This window comes from Anguilla anguilla, chromosome 9 (assembly GCF_013347855.1).
Source record: "Anguilla anguilla isolate fAngAng1 chromosome 9, fAngAng1.pri, whole genome shotgun sequence".
Lineage (NCBI taxonomy): Eukaryota > Metazoa > Chordata > Actinopteri > Anguilliformes > Anguillidae > Anguilla > Anguilla anguilla.
In genome coordinates, this window is record NC_049209.1 from 38,328,966 (window position 1) to 38,355,757 (window position 26,792).

The 26,792-nt window shown below is 40.2% G+C and overlaps 1 protein-coding gene across 2 annotated transcripts; it reads right to left on the minus strand.

Moving 5' to 3' along the window:
- Positions 1 to 17,202: 17,202 nt before the first annotated feature.
- LOC118235594 (zinc finger protein with KRAB and SCAN domains 7-like) lies at positions 17,203 to 25,634 on the minus strand. Of its 2 annotated transcripts, XM_035433082.1 has the most exons (3): positions 25,299 to 25,634; positions 23,283 to 24,003; positions 17,203 to 18,639 (listed from the first exon to the last, which is right to left on the minus strand). In XM_035433082.1, the coding sequence occupies exons 2-3, from the start codon at positions 23,993 to 23,995 to the stop codon at positions 17,538 to 17,540; spliced, it is 1,815 nt and encodes a 604-aa protein (XP_035288973.1). In that variant the 5' UTR covers positions 23,996 to 24,003; positions 25,299 to 25,634; the 3' UTR covers positions 17,203 to 17,537. The 2 variants fall into 2 exon arrangements, with proteins under 2 accessions (XP_035288973.1, XP_035288974.1); XM_035433083.1 differs by having other exon boundaries at positions 23,283 to 25,634.
- Positions 25,635 to 26,792: the final 1,158 nt, after the last annotated feature.

The following is a 26,792-nucleotide window of genomic DNA, read 5'->3' on the forward strand; positions in this document are numbered from 1 at the left end:
CGTAACCACCTTACGCCACTGGTCCCTACACTGGCTTCCGGTTTGTCAAAGAATAGACTTTAAAGTGCTGCTACTTGTTTACAAATCACTAAATGACTCAGGACCAAAATACATTTCTGAAATGCTTCAACATTATGAACCAACCAGAACACTTAGATCTGCAGAGTCTGGCCTCCTAATAGTGCCAAGGGTCCAAACAAAAAATGGTGAAGCAGCTTTCAGTGTTTATGCAACACACAGATTGAACCAACTACCTTATGAATTTAGTAATGCCTCCACTGTTCTGTCTTTTAAAGCCGGATTGAAAACTCTGCTCTTCTCAAGGGCCTTTGACTGAGCTCCACTATAACTGTATTGCACTTTATTTTTAATTTTCTGCCCTCTTGATCTTATGTTTTTCATTTTACATGTGTTATTTTACATGTGTTATTTTATTTCTACCTTATTTTATCTTTGCACTATTTTTTTATCCATTTATACTGTCTAATTACTTTTTATCTTGCACTATTTTTTATCTACTTATAATGTTTAATTATTTTTAATTGTCTTGTTGTCCACTTTATTGATTGAGCACCTTGAACTGCATTCAAGTGTATGAATTGTGCTATATAAATAAACTTGATTTGACTTGACTAAAACAAATGATTAATGGTTAGGAAAGGATCTTTCAAACTAATCTGGTCCAGACCACATGTCTTGCTATTAGTGGTAACATCAGCAGTAAGACTGCAGGGCATAAGATTGTACATTCACAGGAGCTAGATGAAGTTAGTTCCACCTGCACAACTTGCGCGCACAGCGTCCGATCCTCTGCCTCCAGATGAACCTAAAAAATGACACTTCGTCTGGTCAGGGCAGTGGGGAGGAAATTTAGATGCCTTTTGGATTGCATAAATATTTTATTTTCAATTATTTTAAAGGGGGCTTTCTTCTGCAACCTTTCTTATTTTCATTTAAGTGTATACACGGCTTTTGTTTTGATTTTGCATGGTTATTGATTTAATTTTAATACTTTTACTATTTTACAACTGTGGGCACAATTGGACATTTGAGTGCTTACTGATACTGTAAATGTTCCCAAAAGGCTACAACAGCATCTGCTTCTCAGTGGAGAAGCATGGCCCCCAGTATCTCCAACTGAGATTTTTATGCCTCCGCTATGGCACAGCCGTGGCCGGCAGCATTATGTTCTCGGGTTGCCCGTCCGTCTGTCCCATTCTCGTGAACGCGATATCTCAGGAACGCCTTGAGGGAATTTCTTCAAATTTGGCACAAACGTCCACTTGGACTCGAGGATGAGCTGATTAGATTTTGGTGGTCAAAGGTCAAGGTCACTGTGACCTCACAAAACACGTTTCTGGCCATAACTCAAGAATTCATACGCTAATTATGACAAAGTTTCACACAAATGCTAATAGGATAAAATGATGAAGTGATGACATTTTATTTCCAAACGGTCAAAGGTCAACTTCACTGAGACATCATAATGTTCTGCAAAAACACTTTTCTGGCCATTATTCAACACACATTTTACTGCATTTTCATTACGGTAAGGCACACATCCACAAGGACCAAATAGTGATGATCACGTCTACAAAGATAACTCTACAGAGACACGGATTGTAAAGTGTGAAATTCCGCTATAAATTCCATTGCATTTCTTGCGTATAAAACCATTCTGAAACCCCAAAAAAATGCTTCCACTCTGTTCATTTTATCTATAATTTCATAATTAATATGTATATACACACTCGTCGTCCTCTCCGCCACTGCCTCCACACTGTCCAGTTCCTACCTGATCACCTAGCTGGCCTTCCTTAACAGCTAGTTGAGACTGTTGGCCTCCAAGCCTTGATACCACCACCCCAGGACATCACCGCGAAAAACAGAGCACTGGCTACTGGTTGACGGAGGCATACAACCGCAAGGCGGTATTTCTAGTTTTTTCTTTTCTTTTTTTTTACGTACCACACAAGTTATGTGGAGGTGCCTTGACTTTCTTTCTTTGCAAAAGGAGGGAAACCTGGAGTTTGCAAAGTTCGAAAGCCAAGAAAATGAAATCGTTAGGAGGATTGGGAACTATCCTCTTGTTAGGAATGTTTAATCTAACACAAATTAACAAAACAATGGGAGGCAAATCCAGACTGGAAAACAATATTGTATCGTATATTATAGTCATTCACCAAGGAAATGTTATATGGTAGGACCTTCTGGGATATTATCTAAGGATATTAATGATAACCATACTAGTGTTAATATGAATAATTTTGATTGGGTTGAGTTTTGTCCAGAAGTTAAGTCTATTGTAGCGACTGGTTTAGTAAAACATTCTAGATGCTATACAATCTATCCCCTTTACATATTACAGGTGTCTGAGGTATGGGCCTTTCGCCTTGGATAAAAATGTGTAAGGTATTTTGTGGTTTAGTTGATGAGATTAGTGAAAAAATGCCTGCCCATCTTCTTTCCTGCCCTCGAGAAAGGGAGAGGAGATCAGTTGAGGGCTGGTTAGGTCTAGGAACACATAACACGTTCGCCCAAGCTATATTTGAATATAACCATAGCTGAGTTCATAAACTACTAACTGCCAGTGAGTGGGTGAATTGAGCAGCCAACACTTCTGTTAACGTTGCCTCGAGTTTTGCTAATGCGACAACACAGCCTAGGCATACTTGGTGAGAATGTAAAAGTTATGAACTGGAGTGTTTATGTTTTCCATTTAGCAGGATGGTGATGAGGGCGGAGCGAGAGCAGCAGTGTTGCAGAGCACGACAAGCCACTGTGGCCGAGTGGATCACTATGATTATGGATCGTCGAAATAGCAGGCCAGGTTCTGGCTGCCATAACACTTCCAAGCTCCATAGCACATTGTAGGCAAAGTTCTACCTGTATTGGGGGTCGGTGTTGATTCTCATCACACACTAAAGGGTGTTGCTACATGTCCTTAAGTCTGCAGGCCTGGATGCGCTGTGTGCTGTGTAACTGCTCTCACATTTCCCTGTGGAGACCATTATCAACACTGGTTTAAATGGCTTATATAGATGACAAGAATTAACTGATTTGCTAACACTCAACAAGTTGGCTTAGATATGTTTTGTAATGTCACTTATGTTTCTAAAATTAACATTTTGGGTTTTTCCACTGGTTTTGAAGTGACCAACACTCCCAAATCTCCAGCTGGTTCAAATTAGCACATATTTACTGGTGCAGGACAGGTGAAGTGATTATTATTGAAAATGATTGTTCTATGAGACCTGTCTGTTTTACCCAAAACCCTTGTTCTTTGACCTGTATGGGACAAGTTATTTTACAGACTCTGCATATTCCTAATTTTCACTTAGAGCCACATAATTGGTTAGTGAGAATATATAATAATAATAATAAATTATATATTTATTATAGACTAACTGGGTAATGTACGTGATGGCATATGGCCCATGAAATCCGCTTGTTAAGCCGTGATGTATCGACCTTCCGATAATACTGTTTCCGGGTCCAAGCCTCTGCTGCGTTGGCTGAGGCTCTCGTCTTTTCAACGTGCCGCAATGCCGTGTCCCTTGTTGTTTGAATAGATCTGAGTCCAAAAAAACTATTCAATTGTCATTCTACCGCTTTCCTTGCGATGAGAAAGAGAAGAGGAAATGGCTGCAGTTGATAATTAGGTTACAATTCTTAAACAAATGAAGAAAAACAGTTTTTTGTGGGATGGTTGGCATCCCTAAATGAAGTAATTAGAACCGTGATTCAACATTGCCATCTATTGCGAAATTGAACATTGAAAAGGAGAGGGGACACAACAATAACAACAATTCAAAATCGAAAGAATAATGTTGCTGTTTTAACTGCTTTTGAATGCTGGATTTTGTAGTGCATTGATTTTATTGGAGTTGAAAGAATTTAGACCCTTTTTAACCCTCAATGGTGCCTCACTAAAGAAGGAAGTGATCGTGAAAAGGTTCACAGGTTCGGGATCTGAAGAAGCGTGTGGACCCGGAAAGGGCAAAACCGTCACGCGTTTTGCCAGACTTAACAAGCGGATCGCAACTGATCTTGAAAATCCTAAAGCTAAGGTTGAAATCCTAAAAGCTGAAAAACGTGTTCGTAGTGCTAATGGCCATGTGAAGGAAGCCCACAAATGATTCACTGCTATTAAGGTGTTCTAAACAGGTCAAGCTATTGCTGGGACTGGAATTTCATCTGGGAGTAATTGGGATTATTATTTCTCAAATTGTTTGGGAACTTTTATTGTCACTCTGATTATAGCTTTTTATATTATTAATTTATGAGATTGGTTGATTAAATATAAGATGGAAGTGTGTGTGAAACAGTATATGCATATTTAGTATGTAAGCTAATGATCAGGAAAAATGTAATATTTCCTTAATTAGGTGCTTCTCATATCAGAGGGATTATTTGCCCACTTAAGCCACCTTGTGTCAGAAATAGCTATGCATGCCATAAAGAATAAAGGTCCCATATTCACATTGTGCTATATTGTAGACAATTGCGTAAAGAGGTTAAAAAAAACTTTTTAACTAATCAAAATAAAGACTGAGGCAAATCAACAGGTTCCTAATTGTGGAAAGTGTGGATACCTGGCCACTAAATCTAATCATTTGATAGATAACGAAGAATTAAAAAACAAAGAAAATTAAAGCCGCAAGCGGCGTTGGGAGGGGTCCAAGCATTGGCACCATCGCGCCCCCTATAGAGCGATTTTAAAATGGCTTTGTCCTCATGATCATACACCTTCACCCAACATATCTACTGAATATCATGATGATTGTATAAAATATTGATGACTTATGGCCAATTTTGTACTAAGAGACGCTGTCGGATGACAGTTGCATCGCCATGGATGTGTCCTGGCCGCTTCCCATAAAGGCCTTTACTATGTCGTAACATTTAGATGGCATGTCGTAACACTTAGCTGGCCCGGTGTGTATGTAGAGCTGCAGCGCTTCCATGCCGCAACTAAAAAAGGTGTCACACTAGTGTTGTCACGATACCAAAATTTTTACTTTGATACCGATACCAGGTTTAGCATCACGATAATTGATACTGAAACGATACTGATTCAATACTCGGTACCTAACAATACTGAAATTACCTTAATAGATCAGAAACGTAATGTCCACAAGGGATGACCTCATTTTCGAATTCATGGTTTATTAAAAACCTGGTTTATTAACAACCTTTAAGTTGAAGCCTGTTCAACATATCAATAAGCATAGGACTATAGTGTTACAACACTAAACCATAGAAAACTATATTAAATATATTTCAAAAATTAAACAATTGTAAAGTAAATTATCTTTAAACAGGTCTTTCACTTTAAAATAGATAGAACAGCTATTGCTACTGAAGTGAACTGAGTCTAAGCTTCCGCTGTATCAACTACGGGAAATGCACAAGCGCACGTCACCTCACTTGCCAACCTTAGTTGCTCCTGCCATCTAGCGAAGATTCTGATAAATTACACTTTTCATCCTCTCATTCAGTAATGCGATAGACACATTTCCCTGGCTTTTACATTTGACGCAAAACTACCGAACGTCGGAAAATTCTAATACCGAACCGTTTCTTTTTCTTTTTTTTTTAAGTACCGAAAAGTGCTGAAGTTTCGGTACACCGTGCAACATTACGTCAGACACATACCTATTCCAATCCATTGCTCAGCTTAGCAGAGAATGCACATTTCAGAGCGCCTCAGAGACATATATAATAATAACACATAAGTACTCATTTCAAATAATAAATATGACATTGAGAAAAAACGAAACAAAAAACGAAATATCAACTAGCGACCTGCGTGCTGCTCACAGAGTAGCCTACCGTATTATTTATTTAGACACTGGCATATAAGAACATTTTCGGTTACGCTGACCGATAAAACGCGATTTCAATAGCAAATTCAGACATGTTATACATCGTTAGAAAGCTTATACTCTCACCTACTGAATAAATGAACTGTCAATCAAGCCAAATTGTACTAAAAAAGGCGACAATGCCGTAAGCAACAGGTGTGGTATTACACACAGTTATTTTTGAAGGTAGCCGACCCAGGCGTCACAAATGCGCGTATGTGTCACAAACTGATTTTCCAAGACAATATATGACCACTCAGTTGCAAAAGGGACATCTCTACGGGTAAAACCAATGGTATGATTGTATATTTATTCAATGTTTAGTCCCAGACATTGACTGTAGAATGACATGGTATAATTAAAAAAACTTTGTCTCGTTTATTTTGTTATTCAGTCAGCAGCGTTTTCACTGCTGTATTGGCATATTTTAGGGCTAATGTCGCTTGTTGCCACGGAATATTACATTACATTACAGGGATTTGGCAGACGCTCTTATCCAAAGCGACATACCACAAAGTGTATAATCATAATCAGGAACAAGTGTGTCGAAAACCCTAGAGAGAAGTACCGCTCCAAGTGCAGGGAACAACCGCATAGTTCAACTTGGACCCTGTAGGTTAAACTGATTAACACTAACACAAACAAGAACAGCAACAACGCAGTCTTGCGTTCGCTGCTTGGACCCCTAATAATAATAATAATAATAATAATCCTAACAGATACAATAGGGTTCCACCAGCTTCGCTGCTTGGACCCCTAATAATAATCAGAACAAATACAATAGGGTTCCACCAGCTTCGCTGCTTGGACCCCTAATAATAATAATAATAATCCTAACAGATACGATAGGGTTCCACCAGCTTCGCTGCTTGGACCCCTAATGATAACGAGTCCCCCCCGTCAACAAACTTCAAACAGCCCCCCCCCCCCCCCCCCCCCGGTCGTCAACAGCGGGTGACACCAACGGTCGACCGCACAGGGTGTTGCCAACCCTAGTGACGCCACTGCTTAATGCTTAATCCTAATGTCTGTATGAAATTTACCCTTAGCCAGTTTCTATTTATGCCCCCTCATTCTACTAATCAAACTCAACTTGAATAGTTTCCTGCAGTGCGCTTTGTTAATCTCTTTAATAAATTGAAAAGCCACAATCAAATCTCCCCTAAGTCTCCTTTTACTAAGCTTGAAAAGTCCAAGCATCTCGAGCCTTTCCTCATAGCACTTATCTTTTATACCTGGTTGCCTGTCTTTGGACCTTTTCCAGCGCCTCTATATCTTTCTTGTAGTACGGTCCCGAGAACTGCACACAATACTCTAAGTGTGGTCTGACAAGGGTAATGTATAGGGTGCTACAGCACACTGACCAGACCCTGATAGGCTTTGATCAACTATTGCTCCCAAGTCTTTCTCTCCATGTGCACATTCAAATTTTGTAACACCCATAAAGTAATCCTGCCCTATGTTTTTTTCCCCCACATGTACAACTTTACATTTAGTTATATTGAATTTAATTTTCCAGGATTCTGCCCACTTCTGGATTCTGTCCAGACCATCACATTTCCTCCACCATGCTTGACAGATGGTGTCAAGCACTCCACCAGCATCTTTTCATTTGTTCTGCATCTCACAAATATTCTTTTGTGTGATCCAAACACCTCAAACTTCGATTTGTCTGTCCATAACACTTTCTTCCTCTGTCCAATGTCTGTGTTCTTTTGCCCATCTTAATCTTTTCCTTTTATTAGCCAGTCTCAGATATGGCTTTTTCTTTGCTACTCTGCCTAGAAGGCCAGCATCCTGGAGTCGCCTCTTCACTGTTGACGTTGAGACTGGTGTTTTGTGGGTACCATTTAATGAAGCTGCCAGTCGAGGACCTGTGAGGCGTCTGTTTCTCAAACTAGAGACTCTGATGTACTTGTCCTCTTGCTCAGTTGTGCACCGGGGCCTCCCACTTCTCATTCTATTCTGGTTAGAGCCAGTTTGCGTTGTTCTGTGAAGGGAGTAATACACACCGTTGTATGAGATCTTCAGTTTCTTAGCAATTTCTCGCATGGAATAGCCTTCATTTCTCAGAAGAAGAATAGACTGACGAATTTCAGAAGAAAGTTCTTTTTTTCTGGCCATTTTGAGACTATAATCAAACCAAGCGGCCAAAACCAGACTTTGTTTTTGAAGCTCACTTCCTGGTCTTATTGAGAGACGTTGATCACTAGCGCCACTGCGGTTGGCTCCAGTATAGGTGTTTCCACATCCGGTTTCCATGTAAGTCTACAGTACAAATGCGGTCAAAATACAGTTACAATATGTGACGGGTTCTGGAGGAAAGGTCCACAAGTGGCAAATCTTGAAATCGCGCTAGGAGGCAAAAAAGGTTTTTTAAATTTTTTTTTATTGTTTTCCTTTTTTTCATATTACGAAAGTTAAAGTGTTAAAGAAGTCACTCAATAGAATAAACAACATTTTTAGGGTCATTAAATACTTATAATTCGTCAGCAAAGTCGGCTTGTTTTAGTGATTCTTACAGCCAGGTTTTGGAGGCGTGATGGGGGTGCAGTTTAATTAGCATGTTTGATTTCGTTGGCTATTGTCACTTAGTTTCAGTCAAGCCACCGCCCATAAATAAAGCCGTGTGGTAGTAGCCTATGTTTGTTTACTGTGTGAGGTTGCTACAATGGCGGACGCTCAATCAGTAGGTGAGAGTATAAGCTTTCTAACGATGTATAACATGTCTAATTTTGCTTTTGGAATAGCGTTTTATAGGTTAGCCTAACCGAATATTTTCTTACCATGGCATTCGCTATATGGTAGCATTAAAAGACGTTGCACCTAACGAAACGTTGTCAACGATTTTTCGTAATTCCTTGGAAAATACCATTATTATTGAGGACTTCTGGGCATAGCTAAGCCATATGTTCGCTGATAGACCTATCTGACATCGTTTTCTGGAGCAAAACAGAAGCGGATAGAACTGTTATTGATTTACTTCATCATTGCTATGTAAGTATTACTGCTCAAAATATTTCGGTTATATACGTTATTTTTTAAATTGAGTATCTTTAAATGGGTTAGTGGTATTATATAATGTGGATATTTCACACTGTAATGTAAGTGTTAGTTAGTACTGTAATAGTTTTTGTGATGCATGCAATAGTGACTACGTTTCCATGCACACTAATTTTCCACTATTATTCCGAATATGACAATATTCCGAATTTGATACGGGTCATGCAAACAGCATATTCTGTTTGGATATTCCGAATTAGGCTTATTCCGAATGTAGCATTTTCCGATTAAGACATGTGGGATATCCCGATATTATTTGGGTTTTAGGAGCATTCTTTGGACATGCGCATTTGGAATACACATCTCAATTGGGGTTTTTACCGAAGTTTGCAACACGGCCTCTTGCCCGTTTAAGGTCAGCTCTGTGTGTAGTAAACAAACCAACTAGCCAACAGTTTGCAAGGCTGGGGTAGAGATGCATGCACAAAGGAAAAGCCCACATTTATGGTCGGAAGGAGAAACACACCTACTTTTAAACATTATGAAAGACTTGGATATCAACAGGTTTTGCGCAAATATCGCAACGCTGACCTTTTCAAGAAGGTGGTTGAACAAATGAAAGAGGGAAGCTGTGTTCGCACGGTCAAACAAGTGCGCCACCGGTGGAAAACTTTGAAGAAATCTTATTTTTACGTTTACGTGTAAAAATCAATAAATACCTGTAAAAATCCAATAGATTCCTCCATAGGGCGTAGCCATAGGACATATGTCATTACGCTAATTGGAGTATGCACAGCTGCATGAAAACAAGAATATTAGTGGAATATTCATTTTCATTAGCCATGTAAACAGCTTAGTAGGAATATTGTCTTTCTCGGAATAAGGACAAAAAACTGAATATTTCGTGCATGAAAACGTAGTGATGACTAGTGTTGGAACATTGCCAATACGTGGTGGACGGTTGAAAATTGTTTTCATATTGTCCCATCCCCATACAAGAAAACATACAAGAGTACAGAGTATAGAAATACATACAAGAGTTAATTATTACACATTTAGGTGCTATAGCGACTATCCTGACCAGCAATTAGCCACTCGGCTGGGTTCGGGAGAAGATCTTGTTCTTGACGCGCTTCAATGAGTAGATATCCAGGCAGTATTCACTTTTCGGCGAGGTTCCCGTTTAATGAAGATTTCGGTTTACAGCAAAATTACTTAGTTGAATAATATTGATAAACTGATTTTATATTGCAAACAAAACCTGTGTGGTGATATGATGGCTGGCTTGGCTTTCTGGTGTGGCTGTCGCGAGAGTGCAAGCGGTAAAAACCGTGAGACCTCCCCGTCACCCATGATTAGACCTGTTGCACCTGTGCCCTTAGATTTCACCTACCACACTAATCTACACTGCCACCCAGTGGTAAACTTTATATAGGCTACAAATTATAAACAGACATAAATACACAGACATACTTAACTTCTTAGCGCACATGCCAAATCTTGCCAATCCTTGCCCATTTAGGGGGTACCCTATTTAAAGCTTTATAACTCCAGGTGTGAACATCACAGAGACTTGAAAAATGGCTTTTATGAATGCCAAGATAGACAATATTGTCCATAGACTTAAAAATTTAAAAGCGCGTAGGTAGCAACCAGTGCCCGCATACACCGTAAAGAAGATGAGGTCACTGGCATACGGCTCTGGCTAACAGGTTATAACAGTTGATGCACAAAACCAATAGGCAACATTAAATATGCGGCTAAAAGCGCTTTTGTCAGGTGAATGTCTTCATTGCAACAAGTTACACCTAGCTAAGCATTTTTGTGGTCATTGGTGCAGTATTTAGTAGGTTTGGAAATATAGTCCTAAAGAAAATACCTTCATTCATAACTGTCAGTAACAAAATCTAATCACGTAGCCCGTGCAACATGCCGCACAAGCATGAATGATCTGCCCGTTCGCGAGTGCCGTACACAAAGCAAACTACGCAGAAGTACGTATAAAACAGCCTTTAGAAGGAGATGCGGCGCTTACGCTGAGGAGGTGGACCGTTGTTTTTAACTTATTTGTAGGGTTTTTTTTTTTTTTTTTTTGATAGTGTAGATATTTATTTTTCTACACAGTTCTTGCACTTTTATTTCAAATATTCACTTTAAAAAACTTTTTGAGGAGTTGTCAATTTGCCATTGTACTGATGTTTCTTTGAAATTCTCTTATTACTTTTGCTTTTGAATTCATCTATTTACTAGTAGTTGAAAATACATTGCCCTGCACTTGATTTGTTCAAGTATTTAAAAACGTTAAAGGAGTTGCCATTGCAATTTGCACTCCTATAATTACTACCAGTTTGTGTTTGAAGCCTACTTAAACTACAGTTCAAATAAATTGCTTTTTATATTTTTTGCTCTTTTAATAAGAAGAGCTGTGTGTTTATTACAGCCTCATATAAGCTTACACAAATAAATTAAAAAAAAAAAATAATATCATTGTTATTATTCAAGAAAAAAGAGCTCTAGTATCGGTATCGGAATCGGTATCGGCAGATATCCAAATTCAGGTACTGGAATCTGTATGGGAACTGAAAAAAGTGGATCGGTGCAGTGTACCCTACTAGGGTACACTGCTTAGTTTTTGCTTCATAAAGCTATAGTAGTTCTACATATCCACCCTTATATTTTATGGTCAAGAAGTTTTTGATCCAGCACATGTATAGTTTAACCTGCTGTATATATGCAATCTCTCAGTATTTCATTGCAAACTAAAAAAGTGCAAATTCATTTTTGATTTTTTGTCTAGAGAATTGCATTTGTGGCACTTTATTTCTTCCAAAATTATGAATATAAACTAATCTGCATTAGCATTGTAAATTGTACAAATGTCTTGCTTCATTTAAGCCGTTTTTCAAGTCTCTGTGGTGTTCACATCTGAAGTTATAAAGCTTTAAAGTGACAATCTCGAAGATTTCAGTTTCGTTCTCTATGGCGGTGCCAATGGCGAGAAGCGGTAATTGCAGGTGTGTTTTTGGACCTCACTTCCCACAGATCCAACCGGATCCAACCAGTGTCGCCTGTGTGACGTCAGTCAGTTGGCACGCCAACTGTAAACACTTACTATTTACTGAATAAAAAACGGTTGTTATAAAAGGATTCGCTGTGGCTCGTGCAATTATGTATCTCGTGCACAATAAGCAGTCTTTTTCGTGAATGATTGTTGTGTGGTATTTTTTAAACAACTGCCATACAAAATGTTACCCCTGGTGTTTCTGGTTTTGCTAGCTAAACTGTTCGAGAATAAAGCTGACCTGGGTGTTAAATTAGCAATCAGAACAAGAAGAATAAAACAAAAACAAAGGAGATTTCATCAAAAAGGGCATAAAGGCTGAAGGAACATATGAGGAAGCGTAATAAAATAACAATGCTAATCTATACTGCCCTATTCTTTTATTTAGTTTTCTCCTGCATGACGTCTTCAGAAATCAGACCCGACTCTGCTCCACATACCCCGGCTTTATACCGATCATTATAATATATTGATGAACTGGATGGCAATGTCAATAACGGTAACGTTAAGGCCAGGTCAGATCAATGATTCGCAACGAGGCGAAACGGTTTTAGAATGTTGCAGAGAAAATTGCAGCGGTGTGAACTGGCTAGTAGCAGAGCCGTTGCCTGCCCTGAGGTTTTAAAAGACCGTCCTTGTCAAATCGCCAAGTGCAGTTTTAGAACGTTTACAATCAGACGTCTTGGAATTTTGCAAGTTGCACCCAGTCTCGTTGCGAATCATTGATCTGAACTGGCCTTAAGTTAGCTACACTGCAACGTTGCAACAAGGTAGCATTGCATTCGAGAGATGGTTTGCGAGGTCGGTACCGGTCGATAGCGTTAGCTAGCGCTTTTTCTAATTGTTAGCCGACATTAGATTGTGTTAAGTACATTAGCTAGCTAGCTAGCTAACGCAACGTTACCTGATATGAGAGATGGATACTGTGCGCAACGTTGTCTAAGCTAATGTTGTCTTTCTTGACATGGTCCGGTAGCTAGCGTTAGCTGTGCAAATAGCTATGTAATTTAGTAATTTTACATTGTCATTAAATGTAATACGAACTCTACATCAACAAATAATATGATCTCTCATGTTACACAAAAACTTTTTAGGGTTCCATAACTCCCCCAACCCCCCCTTTCTCTGTTATTGTAAAGCATGCAGACACCGGAAAAAACGGTACGCCGCTCACACACAAGTGAGTTGAAGAGCGAGCCTGTTGCGTTAGTTCCGCCTACCCTCTCTGGCGGACCAACCACTGATGGGTGATGAAAAACGCGCCATTTTTTCCCGGGAATGTCGCCACAGACACCAAGTTTTTTAATCATGAATTATGGTAATAATAATAGTATAAATTCATAAATAGGCTCAATCACCATTGTGTTACCCAATGCAGCGATAGATAGTGACTTAAAAGACATTTATTTTAATGAAAATCTTCGAGATTATTACTTTAAATAAAAATGGAAATCATGAACAGAAACTTGGTTTTATTCATAATTGACAGTGTTTTACATCGCAACGTTTTTTTTTTTTTTTTTTTTTTTTACATTACAACAAGTTTCTGTAAATACTTGAAAATGAAAACGTTACAACATACAAAATAAATAATTTCAGTTTTTATTAAATAATTGAATGCAATTCACTTATGGTTATCAGTTTGTATAAGCGCACATATCATATAATGAAATATTAATCATGAAAAAAATGGTTTTAAGCAGGTGTAGGCTACTCAAACTTTCGACTTGCAAGTATATCATAATATAGCCCAGTGCAGTACAAGTGATATTTTAGACTCAGGTCAAATTATACAATTTTGCCTGATCACTTCAACAGTCAAAACTAGAATTATGAAGAAAGGCTTGTGTGTGTGTGTGTGTGTCTCTCTTGCAGACTTCGACGCCATGTGGAGGGGAAAAAACATTTTAAAATTATGGCTGTTACAGATTCAGTCCCTAGAATTAACTCATTAACTACAAGCACGCAATTTGAGACCAATTCGGGCAGAAACCCTTTTCAGTACATTCATTGTAGAACACAACTTGACGTTAGCTGCTGCAGACCATGCCTGACCACAAGGAAGATGTTTCCCGATAGTAAGATAGCCAAACAGTATGGCTGTGCCAGAACTAGGCTAAGCGTTACACTGACTTGTGGTACTCAAAATATTTTCCCAAGGTTGGCAGGTCTGCTTATTCTCACCACTGTTAGAGGGTTTTTTCTCCCCGTTAGGGAGTTTTTTAATTTGCTGGCTATTTGGGGGTTCAGGGCAAGTTTTTTTCTGTTTCTCTGTAAAATTTCTGTGACAGTTGTCTGTGAAGCATTATACAAATAAAATGGATTTGATCGGATTTGAGTATGCTAATTGTAACCTGTAAACCTTTGAAGCTAGCAATGAAGCAATGTGCTCACAATTACTCCCTAAGTTCTTAGCCAACCAGATAGTAAACATGTGTAGAAAGCAAGAATTTTTATAATGACCCATTTCACAGTTAAAATTGACTTTGATAACCAATACCATTCTGAGCCACTGAGAGGCACTGGGGTGTAGATACAGACAAGAGACGGGGCTCCATAAATATTATCCATGTAATATTTTCAAAACCTCTGGACCAAAACAATCATTGTTTCAAACACTGCGACACATAATTAAATTTATGATAAAAAATAATTGACCGATGAGGTTTTCTTTGGTTGTCAAATCAGCTTGGTTTTCTCCATTGAATTTAATCGGCAATTCTTTTGCACTCAACATGTGCGGTAGAGGGTGTTGTTTCCCATTACTTCCTAGGCTTCACTGCCTGGCCTCTCCTACCCTCTCCAATTCCTAAGTAAGTCAGGGTCATTGCTGGCATAACAGATACTCTGATGCATAAATATGATCACTCCTAAAACAGCATTTCACATGGAATTAGCCACAGCACCTGCAATAAATTCAGAAATGATATCGATTTCTGTCTCTAATGTTATTAGTCATTTATGCTCATTTTTAAAAATGTTCTATATTGTAGTAACACATTGGTTGCCTTGTGTAAGGTACATAACCTGCTAAAAAGTTTTACTGCTGAACAAGCCTTATTAATAAAATATTATCCATAACTGAATCTAGTGGGAGAGATGGGTAGTCCCAGTGTGAGCTGTGCAATGCATCTGTTTTTGTAACGGATCTTTTTACACCTGTCAAACATACTTTCAGCACCATATCAAAATATATTTTATTTTTAGACCTTATGTCCTGTAGTCATATTGAGATGATTATCAGTCAACTTCATTCTTGTTGCCTGCCAAACACAATTCATGATTAATGGCCATACAGTAACTAAATCCAATGTAAACACCCCTGATGTACCACCCTTAAATCTCTATTCAGGTCTGCTGGATGGTGGTTAAGGCACTGGACTTATTCTTCTGCATGGTTGGTCCCCACACTCTGGGAGGAAATTCTGACTGTGCCAGTGCTGACTGTGGCTGGTAGCCCCACAAGGCAATGCATAATTAGCAGTAGCATCACCCATGAATAGGGAGGGTTGTCAGAAAGGATCTCATTGCTTTACAGCAACCTGTGCTGGTCAATCGGGCACCTGCAAATCCATCTGTTAAGCTGCACATGACGTGTCTTCTGTTGGCTCATCTCTACGCAAACCTGACTTTCCAACTGTGATGTGGTAAGTGTTAGTTTTGCATGGCTCAGAGGAGACCACATGCTTGTCTGTGCACTCCTGAATTGTTTGCAGAAGAGATTCAAGCAGTGAGCACAAATTATCATGCAATTAGGAGAAAAAGGGGAAAAATATATATATATTTTTAATCTTTAATGTGTTCATATGCCATGATGCTAGATAACTACCATTTCCTTCACATATGCAGAGAAGTGACCACACAGGACTGTGGAGAGAAGGTGTGTTTCGGGCGCCATCTGCAGGCGGAGAGGGAGCGGTTTAGCCGGCACTGCAACCCCAGGTGTGTGCGATCACAATTAATTTCTAATTGTTTATATGCTCTGCTTGCCATGAGACCGGGATGCTGGAATGAGAGACGCACGCTAGAGTGACGTGCCGTTTAATCCCCCTCCTTACCGTGTGTGTTTTTGTGTGTGTATCTGTGTTTGTAATGTGCGCACAATGAAGCCTGTGTGCGTCCAAGAACTAGGGATTGCGCGGTTTGTGGGGAGAAGGACTGTAGAACTTGTTACAGGACATTCATACAAGAGGTATAATCTTAGCTAAATGAAGGCTTTCAGAAAATTCTGAGACATGAATATCTTATATGCTAAGGGAATGCCATTAAGACTGAGCAGTCTGACCAAGAAGCTTCTGTGGTCATTTGTTTCTAACTGAGAATGTGACTGAATTTATGTAATTTATTAACAGCCATATCAGTGATGTTCTTACAGGACTAAACAATATCGCATCATTGACAAAGACTATTCACTGACAGTTGCATTGATCTATCGACAAGCATCTATATAGATAGTGTAGTTGGAGTAGGGGCTTCTTCCTTGCGTGACAGCCTTTCACGCCATGGCGATGTATAATTCTCTTAATGGTTTTACCCTCTTTTCGTTTGCATATGTGCCTGCACATTGTTGACAATAAAATTGAATTTAATTGATGCATCCAACTTCTTCACCAGTTCCTTTGGTGTTGTCTTGGGGTTCAATTGAACCTTTTTGACCAAAGTTCATTGAGCCTTGGGAGTTAATTTGTGCCTCCTTCCTGAACGATGCAGTGTCTGTGTGGTCCCAGGATTTTTATATTTGCATACAATTGTTTGTACAGATGCTCGTGGTACCTTCAGTTGTTTGGAAGTTGCTCTGAAGGAGGAACTGGACTTGTTGAGGTCCACAATTTTTCTGAGATCTTGGCTGAGTTGCTTGGATTTTCTCATGATATCAAGGGCAAAAAGGCAGTGGCTCTAAAGACAGGCCCTTAAATACAGCCACTGGTGCCAATTAACTCCCAATTAACTAATTATGACAATTGGCCAATCATAAGATTCTAAAACGTCATTACACCCATTTCTGGAATCTTCCAGACTGTTTAAAGACACAGTCAACTTTGTGTATGTAAACTTTTGACCCACTGGAATTACCTCTGATGTGAACAAAGTAGATGCCCTAATTGATGCCCCCAAAAGAAATGTATGGTAACATGAAATGAAAAACTCAGTTTGAATATCTTTAGCCTAGGTGTATGTGAACTTTTGGCCTCAACTGTACATGTGCCACTCAACTAAGAATACCACTGACAGAACACCCATCCCACAGTACAAACACAGAATTAAAAAAAATAAATTAAAAAAAACATTTTAATGCCAAGAACAACCAAACATAGCATGGGACCACTTTACTGACATGGCAGGACTACATCCATGGGTACATGGCTGGAAGTCCTTCATGCATCATGAAAACATACCCACTCAGTCACTGGCATGACCAAGGCTGTGTTCAGATCAGTGAAACGGAGCGAACTGTTACGAACTGAAACCGCAATGCACTAATTGTCTAGTTGTAGAGTGCTGTTACTCTGGTTGTTGGCAAGTAATTATATAAGGTACTGTTTCTGTCAGTAGTGTAGGCACAACCTTAGCAAATCAGTGTGCATGCTGAATGTAGCCTGCCATTCTCAGTTGGCCTCACAGTACAACTGCTGTGCAAGTTGGTGGTATTCAGACAGGCTACGAAAACCATCCAGATTGGCCTGGCAGCCGCTGCTGGGTTTGTCCCTACTGTGGGTGAGCTGGTGTCTCTTCAGCGCATCCTTGAGCTTGAAGGTCCAGCCACACTGTGAGCAGTGGAAGGGTCTCTCCCCAGAGTGCACACGGCTGTGTTTGTTCAGGGTGCGCCTATGGTGGAAGGCCTTCCCACACTGTTCACAGCGAAAAGGCTTCTCCCCTGTATGGATGTTCCGGTGCTCCTGCAGACTGCTCACCTGTGTGAAGGAGCGGCCACAGTCTGGGCAGCAGTGGGCGTAGGCGCGGTCAGCAGGGATGCGGGGTTTGTGTGGACAGGGTAACGTATCCTTGCTCCAGGTGGGCAGGGTGCTGTCCAGCATGGTGTGAGGATGCTTTCTCTTCAGGCCCAGTCTGGACAACAAAGGCCTCCACATAAAATCCTCCCTGTCATCTAGACGTCTATTGGCCATTGCATCCTGATACTGAGACAGGGCAGAGCTGCATGACAGAGGCGGAGCCAGCTGAGGGCTGACTGACAGAACCTCACAGGGGGTGGAAACTGGTTCAGAGGGGGCAGAAGCTGGCTCAGGGGGGGTGGGTGGGGCAAGGGGGGGCAGGGTGATGTTACAATGTTTCCTGGGCTGGCATAATGGTGGTACAGTCCCCTTGTGTCGCTCTGAGCTCCCCACTATGATCCTCTCTACTGCAGTGAGTGATGATTGATTCTTCGTCCTTAGCCTCCTCCTCCTGTGTGGGCACTCTTCCTGTAGGGGGTCCTGAGTGCAGAGAAGGGCAGCCTGTGGAGCACGCTCTCTGTCAGTAGGGATCTGAGGTGTTTCTGTGGCAATTGGGAAACCTTGCTCACTCACTTCCTGCTTGAGAGCAAGATTTTCATCCAATTCCTCTCCTTCCAGGTAAATCACCTCCAGCTCCGGGATATCCAGACTGAAATGGACAGATTCCAGCTTTACTGTATCCAGCTTGTTCAGAAACGACTTGGGTATGTTTTCTTTGATGCCCGTTTCATCACAATCTCTGTGTTGTTTAGCAGTCCTGAAAATAAGTGTGGAGAACAGACTTGAATGAGAAGGATTTATGGCCCTGACACAATGTAGAGCATTCATCTTTAACCCCTTATGTATTGCCCCCTTTTTTTAACACAACCCAAAATAAAATGGTTACTATTCTTGAGCTCTTTTGGCTGCAGGCATAATCCTGGTCTCTTCTGAAAGGTAACCCTAGGGAATTTGTTTTCCAGGAGTCAGAATTACTGTAAATATCTCTGAAAAAAGTAACAGAAGCTCAAACACAGTGCAAGTAGAAAAGTTTTTTTTTGGCTGGACCGCAACAGCGGGGCCAGCCCTACAAACGCGAATGTCTGTGACTGACTGAGTGAGTGATGAAGTTACACCATTGGTCGGCCGGATCACGTGTTAGGTCCAGCCATATACTAGGTTTTAACCTGGTCTTGTTTTTGAGTGGATACAGATGTTTGAGGCTGTGCCTGGTGGGCTTAAAAACACAATGGAGACAAAGCCAAAAAGTTAAATCCTGATTCAAATTTGATCACAGGGCATTCTGCATTGTTTTGTTTTTTAGTAATGTCTAGGCAGGTTTCCAAAAAAGCCACAAAAAGATTCCAAAAGGACACTTGGTAACAAAATCATATTATGGGATACTAGAGGTGTAAGATTCCATATAGGCTACTTTATACTGTATGCACAAGGAAGAAGTTATGATTTGCTTTCCCCCTGCTTTACGTCAAAATCTCCAGCCCCATCAACATGTCAAAATATTCTCAATTCTCAAAAATATCTTTATTATTATCCGGTATGTCTTCTCATTTATATGAGTAATGAATAATAATTTAAAAATTTTGAGAATGTATTTAGAAGCCCACTGATATAAAATGGGATCAAGTCCTTCATTAAACATGCCCTCTGCTGTGGAGTCAAAGCCGTTTCCACTGTTCTCCACAGAAATACTCACTCAGACAAGTGATTTCTTCCAAGACCTCCAAATACCAAATCTTCCATTTAGAATTAGCCATTGCAAAAATAAATTTTTGTTGTAAAACAACCTTTGTAGGCATAAAGTCTCAAGAACGCTGAGACTTATGCACATTGGGCCTCATTCACCAACTGTTCATAAGAAGAATTTTCTTCTTAAAACCCACCCGCAGTTTTCACGAGGATTCTGACATTTACCAATGTTTTCTTATTTGGGATCTGTTCTTAGGTAAGAACAGAATCTGCGCACACTCAAGAGCACACTTACGCACATTTGAGTGCTGACATGTTTGTGCAAAATAATTGGTTATTGCGTTTTCTTCAATGCTACAGTTGTATAATATTATAGGATTTAAATTACAATAATATTTTTATCATTTATAATATTTTTAAAATAATTATTTTCATTATTTTACAAAGCATTAAGGTGCCAGGTTCCATCTCAGAGGGTGGTTGCCTCAGCGAGAGTTCATCTGTAAATAAATGATAAAAACAAACCATTGTAGTTTGTTTATTTTTGGGGGTTTCAATTATGCAATGTTCGGTCTATACTGCAAAAGCAAATGTTTAAATTTTGAATACAAACTAAGCACTTAGGTAACACTTTTTAAACACATGGACATGTTGAAGAAGAGAATGCTTATTCAGAGGCGTCACTATAGGGGTGACACCAAAATGACTGCAGGGTTTCCGCCAGTGTATTGCAAGCCCGGCGGCCCGCCGGGCCTAAGTTGACCACCCGCCGGGCCTAAGCATCGGGGAATTTAAGAAAAAAATTTTTTTTAAATGTATTTTTAATGTTTAAATTAAAGTTAAACTACACTAACAGTGGGGCAGCTCGGTTGGAAATCTCCCCAGCGACATCTGTTGGTTTAAACGTGAACGCACTATAGGAAAACGAGCAGGTCTGAGATCAGTGTTCTTTACTCTCAATGTGCGTAGTGACGTTCAACACTTGACGCTTCCAACTATCACAAGCTAACGTTACCTAGCAAGCCACCATTTCTTATTTAGAAGGCTAATTAACCTCATTACAAGCTGCATTATCACTTCATCTCGTCAGTAAGTACATTCTTTTTATATTAACTTAAGTAGTGTGTAGGTAACGTTAAAATAATAGCATTAGTGTAATATTCGATACATTGTAACATTCATTACATGTCTTATTAATCGCCATCGAAATAACGACTTCACTTGTTTATTAATAACGTTAGCTTGATGACATTGATGTGCACGACAACGTGGTCATTTAGCTAACTTAGCTAGCTAGCCAAACAGTCAGTAACATAGATATTTTGTTGTTGTTGAAATGTGCCCAGCATTCTAAGGCTGTACGTTGTTGTAAGATTCAGTAGCCAATCAGTAGGCTGTGTTGTGCATATCCCGCTCTTACAGCTCGTTTCCAGCCCAAACCACTGCAAAGAGAGCAAACTTTTTGTTGTCAGTGACATTTCCTTCTGACATCTACGACGGCAATCGCAACCACAACATTTAGCCTATTTTGCCTTTTTGTATAGCTATTTCCATGGATAAAATCACATTTATTATTATTATTATTATTATTTTTTATTGGTAAAAACATTTGCTTCATATCCAGTGCGACAGCCAACTACTTGCACGTTTCATGACATGTGCAGCCATTTAGTAATACGTTCGCATTTCAGGCTAGAAAATAACCCGTTAATCCAGAGAAATTGCTGAGTTGTCTTAGAATCTTTATCGCAACAGAATGAATCAAGGCTGGCAGCCCGGATCAAATTTGTTGTGACAGCTGCCGTCCAAAACAAATACCTGAGAGAGGCTGCGTGCGTGCGTGCGTGCCTCCCCCAAGGAGTTACGTCATTGTTTTGCAATGCGCAGCTGTCGTAAAAACGTGGGCTTCGATAACCAGAATCGATAAGCTTTGAGGCATACGATTCCAATGAATAGGACAAGTTGGAACCGGTTCTCGTTTCCCGTAAATGTGCCCAGCATTCCAAGGCTTGTTGTAAGATGCAGTAGCCAGTCAGGACTTGAATACAAGTTTTTGTAGAGTGCAAAAACTTTGATATTATTTATTTTAATTTAATTTCTTTTGTTGTTGTTGAAAACACAGCATTCCAAGACTGTGTATTGTTGTCAGATTCTTTGTTAGACTCTGCTATGCTGTAAATAGTTGTTGATTTTTTAAAATGTGTGTTGAATAAATGATTTATTTATAACAACATTCACATTACATAGTCATACTTTTAAATCTCCAGTCAGCTTTTAGCACTGACTTAATGTAGGGCCCTATGGAATCTGTGTTATAGCTTTTTTAAATTCTCAATTCCGCGATTCCGTCCGTGATTCTGTTATCACAAACTATAGGGCCCTACCTTAATCCTACCATCAGTCTGTCGCTGGCCCGCGCCGGGCCCCCGTCAAAAGATACCGGGCCTAACAACTTTTCTGGGGGAAACCCTGGACTGGCAATACATTTTTTGTGCAGTGTTCTGTGCAGCGACGGGTTTAGCCTACTCCGATGCAATTTACTGCCGGTTGATTTAATTAGTGGTATTAATGTGATGAGAAGCACTTTATTGTTTGAATGCATAACATGCATTTCCTTGTGCCCACTCCCACCAGCATTTTTTTTGCCTCAGATTTGACATCAAACCATTTTTTTTTTTTTACTTCATCAGTTGTGCGACCTTCTCCGGATACAGTGTTCACTGAACAAGTAATAGCATCCCATGCATCTTTTTTTGTGTGTGTCATTTTATATCCACTACTGACGCTACTAAATATGACAAGTGGTTTGCTGTTCACTTCCTGCAGCAATACCTCCACTTCAGAACTACTGAAGTTTTCTTTACGTTTGGAGTCCGGTGCTCCACCATCTTTAGATTTTCGTTTGGGCATTCTTGACTTCTCTCTCAGCTTTTCTTTTCCATTTCTGTGTGTGCACACGGCCCTGCAGTCTCATGCCCTTTTATGGGGATTGGCAGGGAGTTTACCTATGCTAATTAGGAACAACTGGCATGCACTCTCAGTTTACAAGGGCAATGGGATGCATCATTATAAGAACACGGTTACGAACAATTCTGCGGTTTAAAAACACGTTATGAATCTGACGTAGACTTTTCTTAGGAACATTCTCAAGAACAAATTTAAGAAGAAACTTAGGAAGATATTGGTGAATGAGGCCCATTCTTTTGTACACAATATTTTCAGCATGTAGCTATACAATGGTGAAACTGACAATGATAATTCCTCCGGAGAATTTCCAAGTACACAAAGGACATTCTGTCAAGGTTTCTCCAAGTTAGCACATTTTTGGGACTAAAAATTCCTATGGACTTTGTTAGCTGGATTCTTGCTGTGACAAGCATACCAATTTTATTGTGATGTCTGTCGCCTGTGGATTTCCAAAATGCCAAGAAGGTGAGGGCCCCCCAAAGCTTGTTTTGCTACCCCATGTTACAAAATAATACTGGCATCGTAAAATAGTTTATAGATATAGAACTGTGAGTTTTAACACTTTCAAAGAGTGCGTTGTGTGACCAGATAGATTGAAAATTTCAGAGTAAAAAAAAAGAATCAGAATGAATGCACATAAACACAAGGGGTTAAAATTATTAAATCTTACAAAGACTACATCTCTATCTACATCTCAATAAATGTGTAAAATTACGCTGTAAGTAATGAAAACACATGATAGCCTACCCTCTGTCCCCTGGCTCAGACTGTCTTTCTGATGTATCCATCTGTCTTGTGGGTGTGGCGCTGGTAGAAGAGCTTTCCTCACTGGATAGGCTCAGAAAATGTTCCGCCAATTGGATGGCTTTCTCCATGTCCCGAGGGTGCCGCCTGTGCACCCAAGCCCCAGCCTCTTCTGGCAGGAGGGAGACAAACTGCTCCATGGCAACCTGCTGTTCAACCTGCACAGCAGTCCTGCGCTCGGGCCTGAGCCAGCGTTTTGCAGCCCCGTCCAGCTTCTGTCCCAGCTCTCTGACACCTTTCAGGGGGTCGTACCTCACTGACAGGAAGTCCAGTCGGCTCTGGTCCTCCTCTGCCCACGCTTTGCTTAGTATCTTGGCTTTAAGGGCATCATAATCAGGTAAAGTGGACGATGTGGAGATGGGACACACCTCCTCTTGCACCTCCTGGCCTATCAGCCTTGCCAGCTTGGCACCCCACTCTGCCCTGGGCAGCCTGCAGGAGGCAGCCGCCTGCTCAAATACAATGAAGTAGGCCTCTGGGTTCCCTTCCTCTAGCTTCAATCTTGGCGTCCGCAGGCCCTCCCCCATGCACCCAGGCCCTTCCCCCTCCAGCAGCTGTGAGAGGACTGCAGCCTGGATCTCCCCCTGACAAGCCAGAGCTTGCAGCTGCTGCTTGTGCAGGTCCAACAGGGACACCACAAACTGCACCAAATCCATGGCTGCTCCTGCACAGAACAGAGGTGGATACACTGGAAAATTGCAGAACTAAAATTCACAAGGAGACAGCAATGTCATTCTCCTTTTATTGAAGTACTGGTGTGCCGGCTCGCAGCAGTTATGAAAGCGTCAAATGTAGAGGTGCTTTAAACCCAAATACAGCTGGATGTTCTGATATAGCCTAACCGAGCTGAAAATCACACCCACTGGTTCATTTTTCCCAGCTGCACCCATTCAGTGTAGAAACTCATCAACACATGTTGCTTCTTGAAAAGGTGAAACTACATGTTTATTTTGTTGCTAACAAAGCACACTCCTCATCAATCACCTGCTCAGTCTGTTTATAATGCCATCATAGCACAAAGTGCTCAACACCATATAGCGCTGCACCCCCTTACAAAAATAAGGAAAGAAAAATTGTAGGCTACACAAAGTTTAAATAGACCCACTAGACTGCCTTTGCCAAATCTGCGACAAAACTGGCTCCCTTTTTAGTTAATAAAACTCAAAAGTAACATCCAGTGAGCATTAGTGCCATACAACTAGTTCAGTATTTTAGTATCATTTTCTGTACTTGAGTATCATTTTCTTCTACTTGATTATTCTTTATGTACTAAAAGTTGCAGAAAAGTTCAAGTATAAACCTAAGTATATTTTTCTACAGTGTATAAAAGTTAAAAAACTAACCAAATACACTTCCCTATTTTAAGAAAGTATGGTACATAAGTGTGCGATACTGCTTATGTCGAATGAGCTGCGATGGAAACAGCGATAGATTTACTTCATATTTAACATTCCACTGCATCGTTATCAGGCGGTTAGCGTCGTAGCTGTAGCTATCTAAGGTCCCAGGCTAATGTTAATGTTCACTTAGATGACATCTAGTGTTTCGGAAATGAAATAATAGAAAAATCCACTTATGTAAGTCATACACGGTATCAAAAAACTGTCTAACGGTGCACATTTTTGTTAACTATCTAAACCTGGCCATCTTAATGTGTAGCAACTACCCTAGACTTACATTACGATGTTATTTTAAAAAAGGACCAAAATTATTTTAGCTAAAATTCGGCAAAAACTAGACTAACATCAGCGTTACAACTTAATTGCACCTGGACTATGTCTACCAACATCTTTCGACATACCGGTTACTCAGCTAGCTTTAACGTTAGCAGGCACTAAAAACAGCCAGCTGTAGTTGCCAATTACTAAAGCCGAATGTTCAGGGACATGGCATTCGTTTTTTTCTCAAACGAAGCCACGTGAAATCAATATGTAACGATGTGACATACAACAGTCTTACCGTTTTATTTGTCTAACAATACAAGAGGTTTAGCAACCTTGCCATGGATATACAGGTCTATGTCGGAGCTCCGTGAAGCTGGCAACAATCAGAGACTTCCGGGGCCTGTTGACTATCACAAAGCAGGATTACTGAGTTAGCTGGATAACTAAAAAAGCCCATACAGTTCAGTGCTAAACCCTATATGTTACCCCTAGAGCAAAACTCGGAACATCTCTTTTTAATTTAATCAATGTCGTGTTTTACCAACAAACTGTAAGAACTAGAACGGCCGCGTGGTCACGTGGTTCCATTCAATTCTATTCAATTCTATTCAATTCGATACTTCCGCATATTGCACCACGGCAAGAAGGCTACCACGACCCGGAAATAGAATGAGAAGAGTCTACCATGCATTTCCTATGAGCGTTGTAGAAATTAAGCGAACTCACCCCAGCGCGAATTAGTGCCAAAAGCTCATATTTTGGTAATTAATAGTAGCAGGCAATAACATTTTACATTCTGCCTGGATCAAAACATTTTCAAGGCTGAACAGAATAGAAAAAAATATGACCAAATATCACTCTTCTGATGCGTTGACTAGGCGCACTGATCTCTGATTGGTTAAGAACAAAACCGATTAGATTTGTAACAAAAGCCGCGTTTCCACCAAAAGTACCCGGAACTTTTAGTCCCAGGAACTACTTTTCAAGGAACTAAAAGGTTCCTTCAGCCCATCGTTGTCTGCGTTTCCACCGCGGTCTAAAGTCCCGCGGAGATTAGGCAAATTAGCCCACTGACGTATGAAAAAGCGACGTTGTCGTCGGTCCATCTGTCCTATTTCTTCTGTAACCCCATACTACCACCGAAGTAGCCTACATTATTTTCTAATAACCGGGACAGCCCGGAGTGGTTTATTCCACTTATATACAACGGGTTACCAACAATGACTATATATGGTTACTTTTGTATTTATTGATTTTTATCGATTTAATCGCCTGGAATTGAAATATTCTTCTGCAGCCGTTTGGGCATATTTTACCGTTGTCAAGCAAAACTGTCGTTGGTAGTTGAACTTGGACCGTTGTTATGCAACAAATAGGATATAACAGGCCAATAGTCAGATTGTAACTGTTTTTATATCCTCTCAAACACATTCATTATGTTTTTATGCGAACATCCACTTTCATGTCTTGACATCCGAAGCGACAGAATGCATTCACATTTCCAATATAACTGGCAACAACAGCAGAAAACATGCACACGTTGTAAACAATTTGCTGTTTGATTACTTTCTCATCGTCAATTCCACATAGGGTAATCGCAAAATGAGAAGAATAGAACGAAAACTCGGACTTGCGTGAAAATTTAAATTAGCAGCCACCGTTTGCTTCCTTCGAAGTTACTGCTAGCCGAGCAGCGAAGTGTGCCCTCCAGATGCGAACCATGCACCATAAATTAGTCCATAGTCTTCCTGGTCTTTTTGTGGAATTGAAGAATGGCAGAGTAAAATTA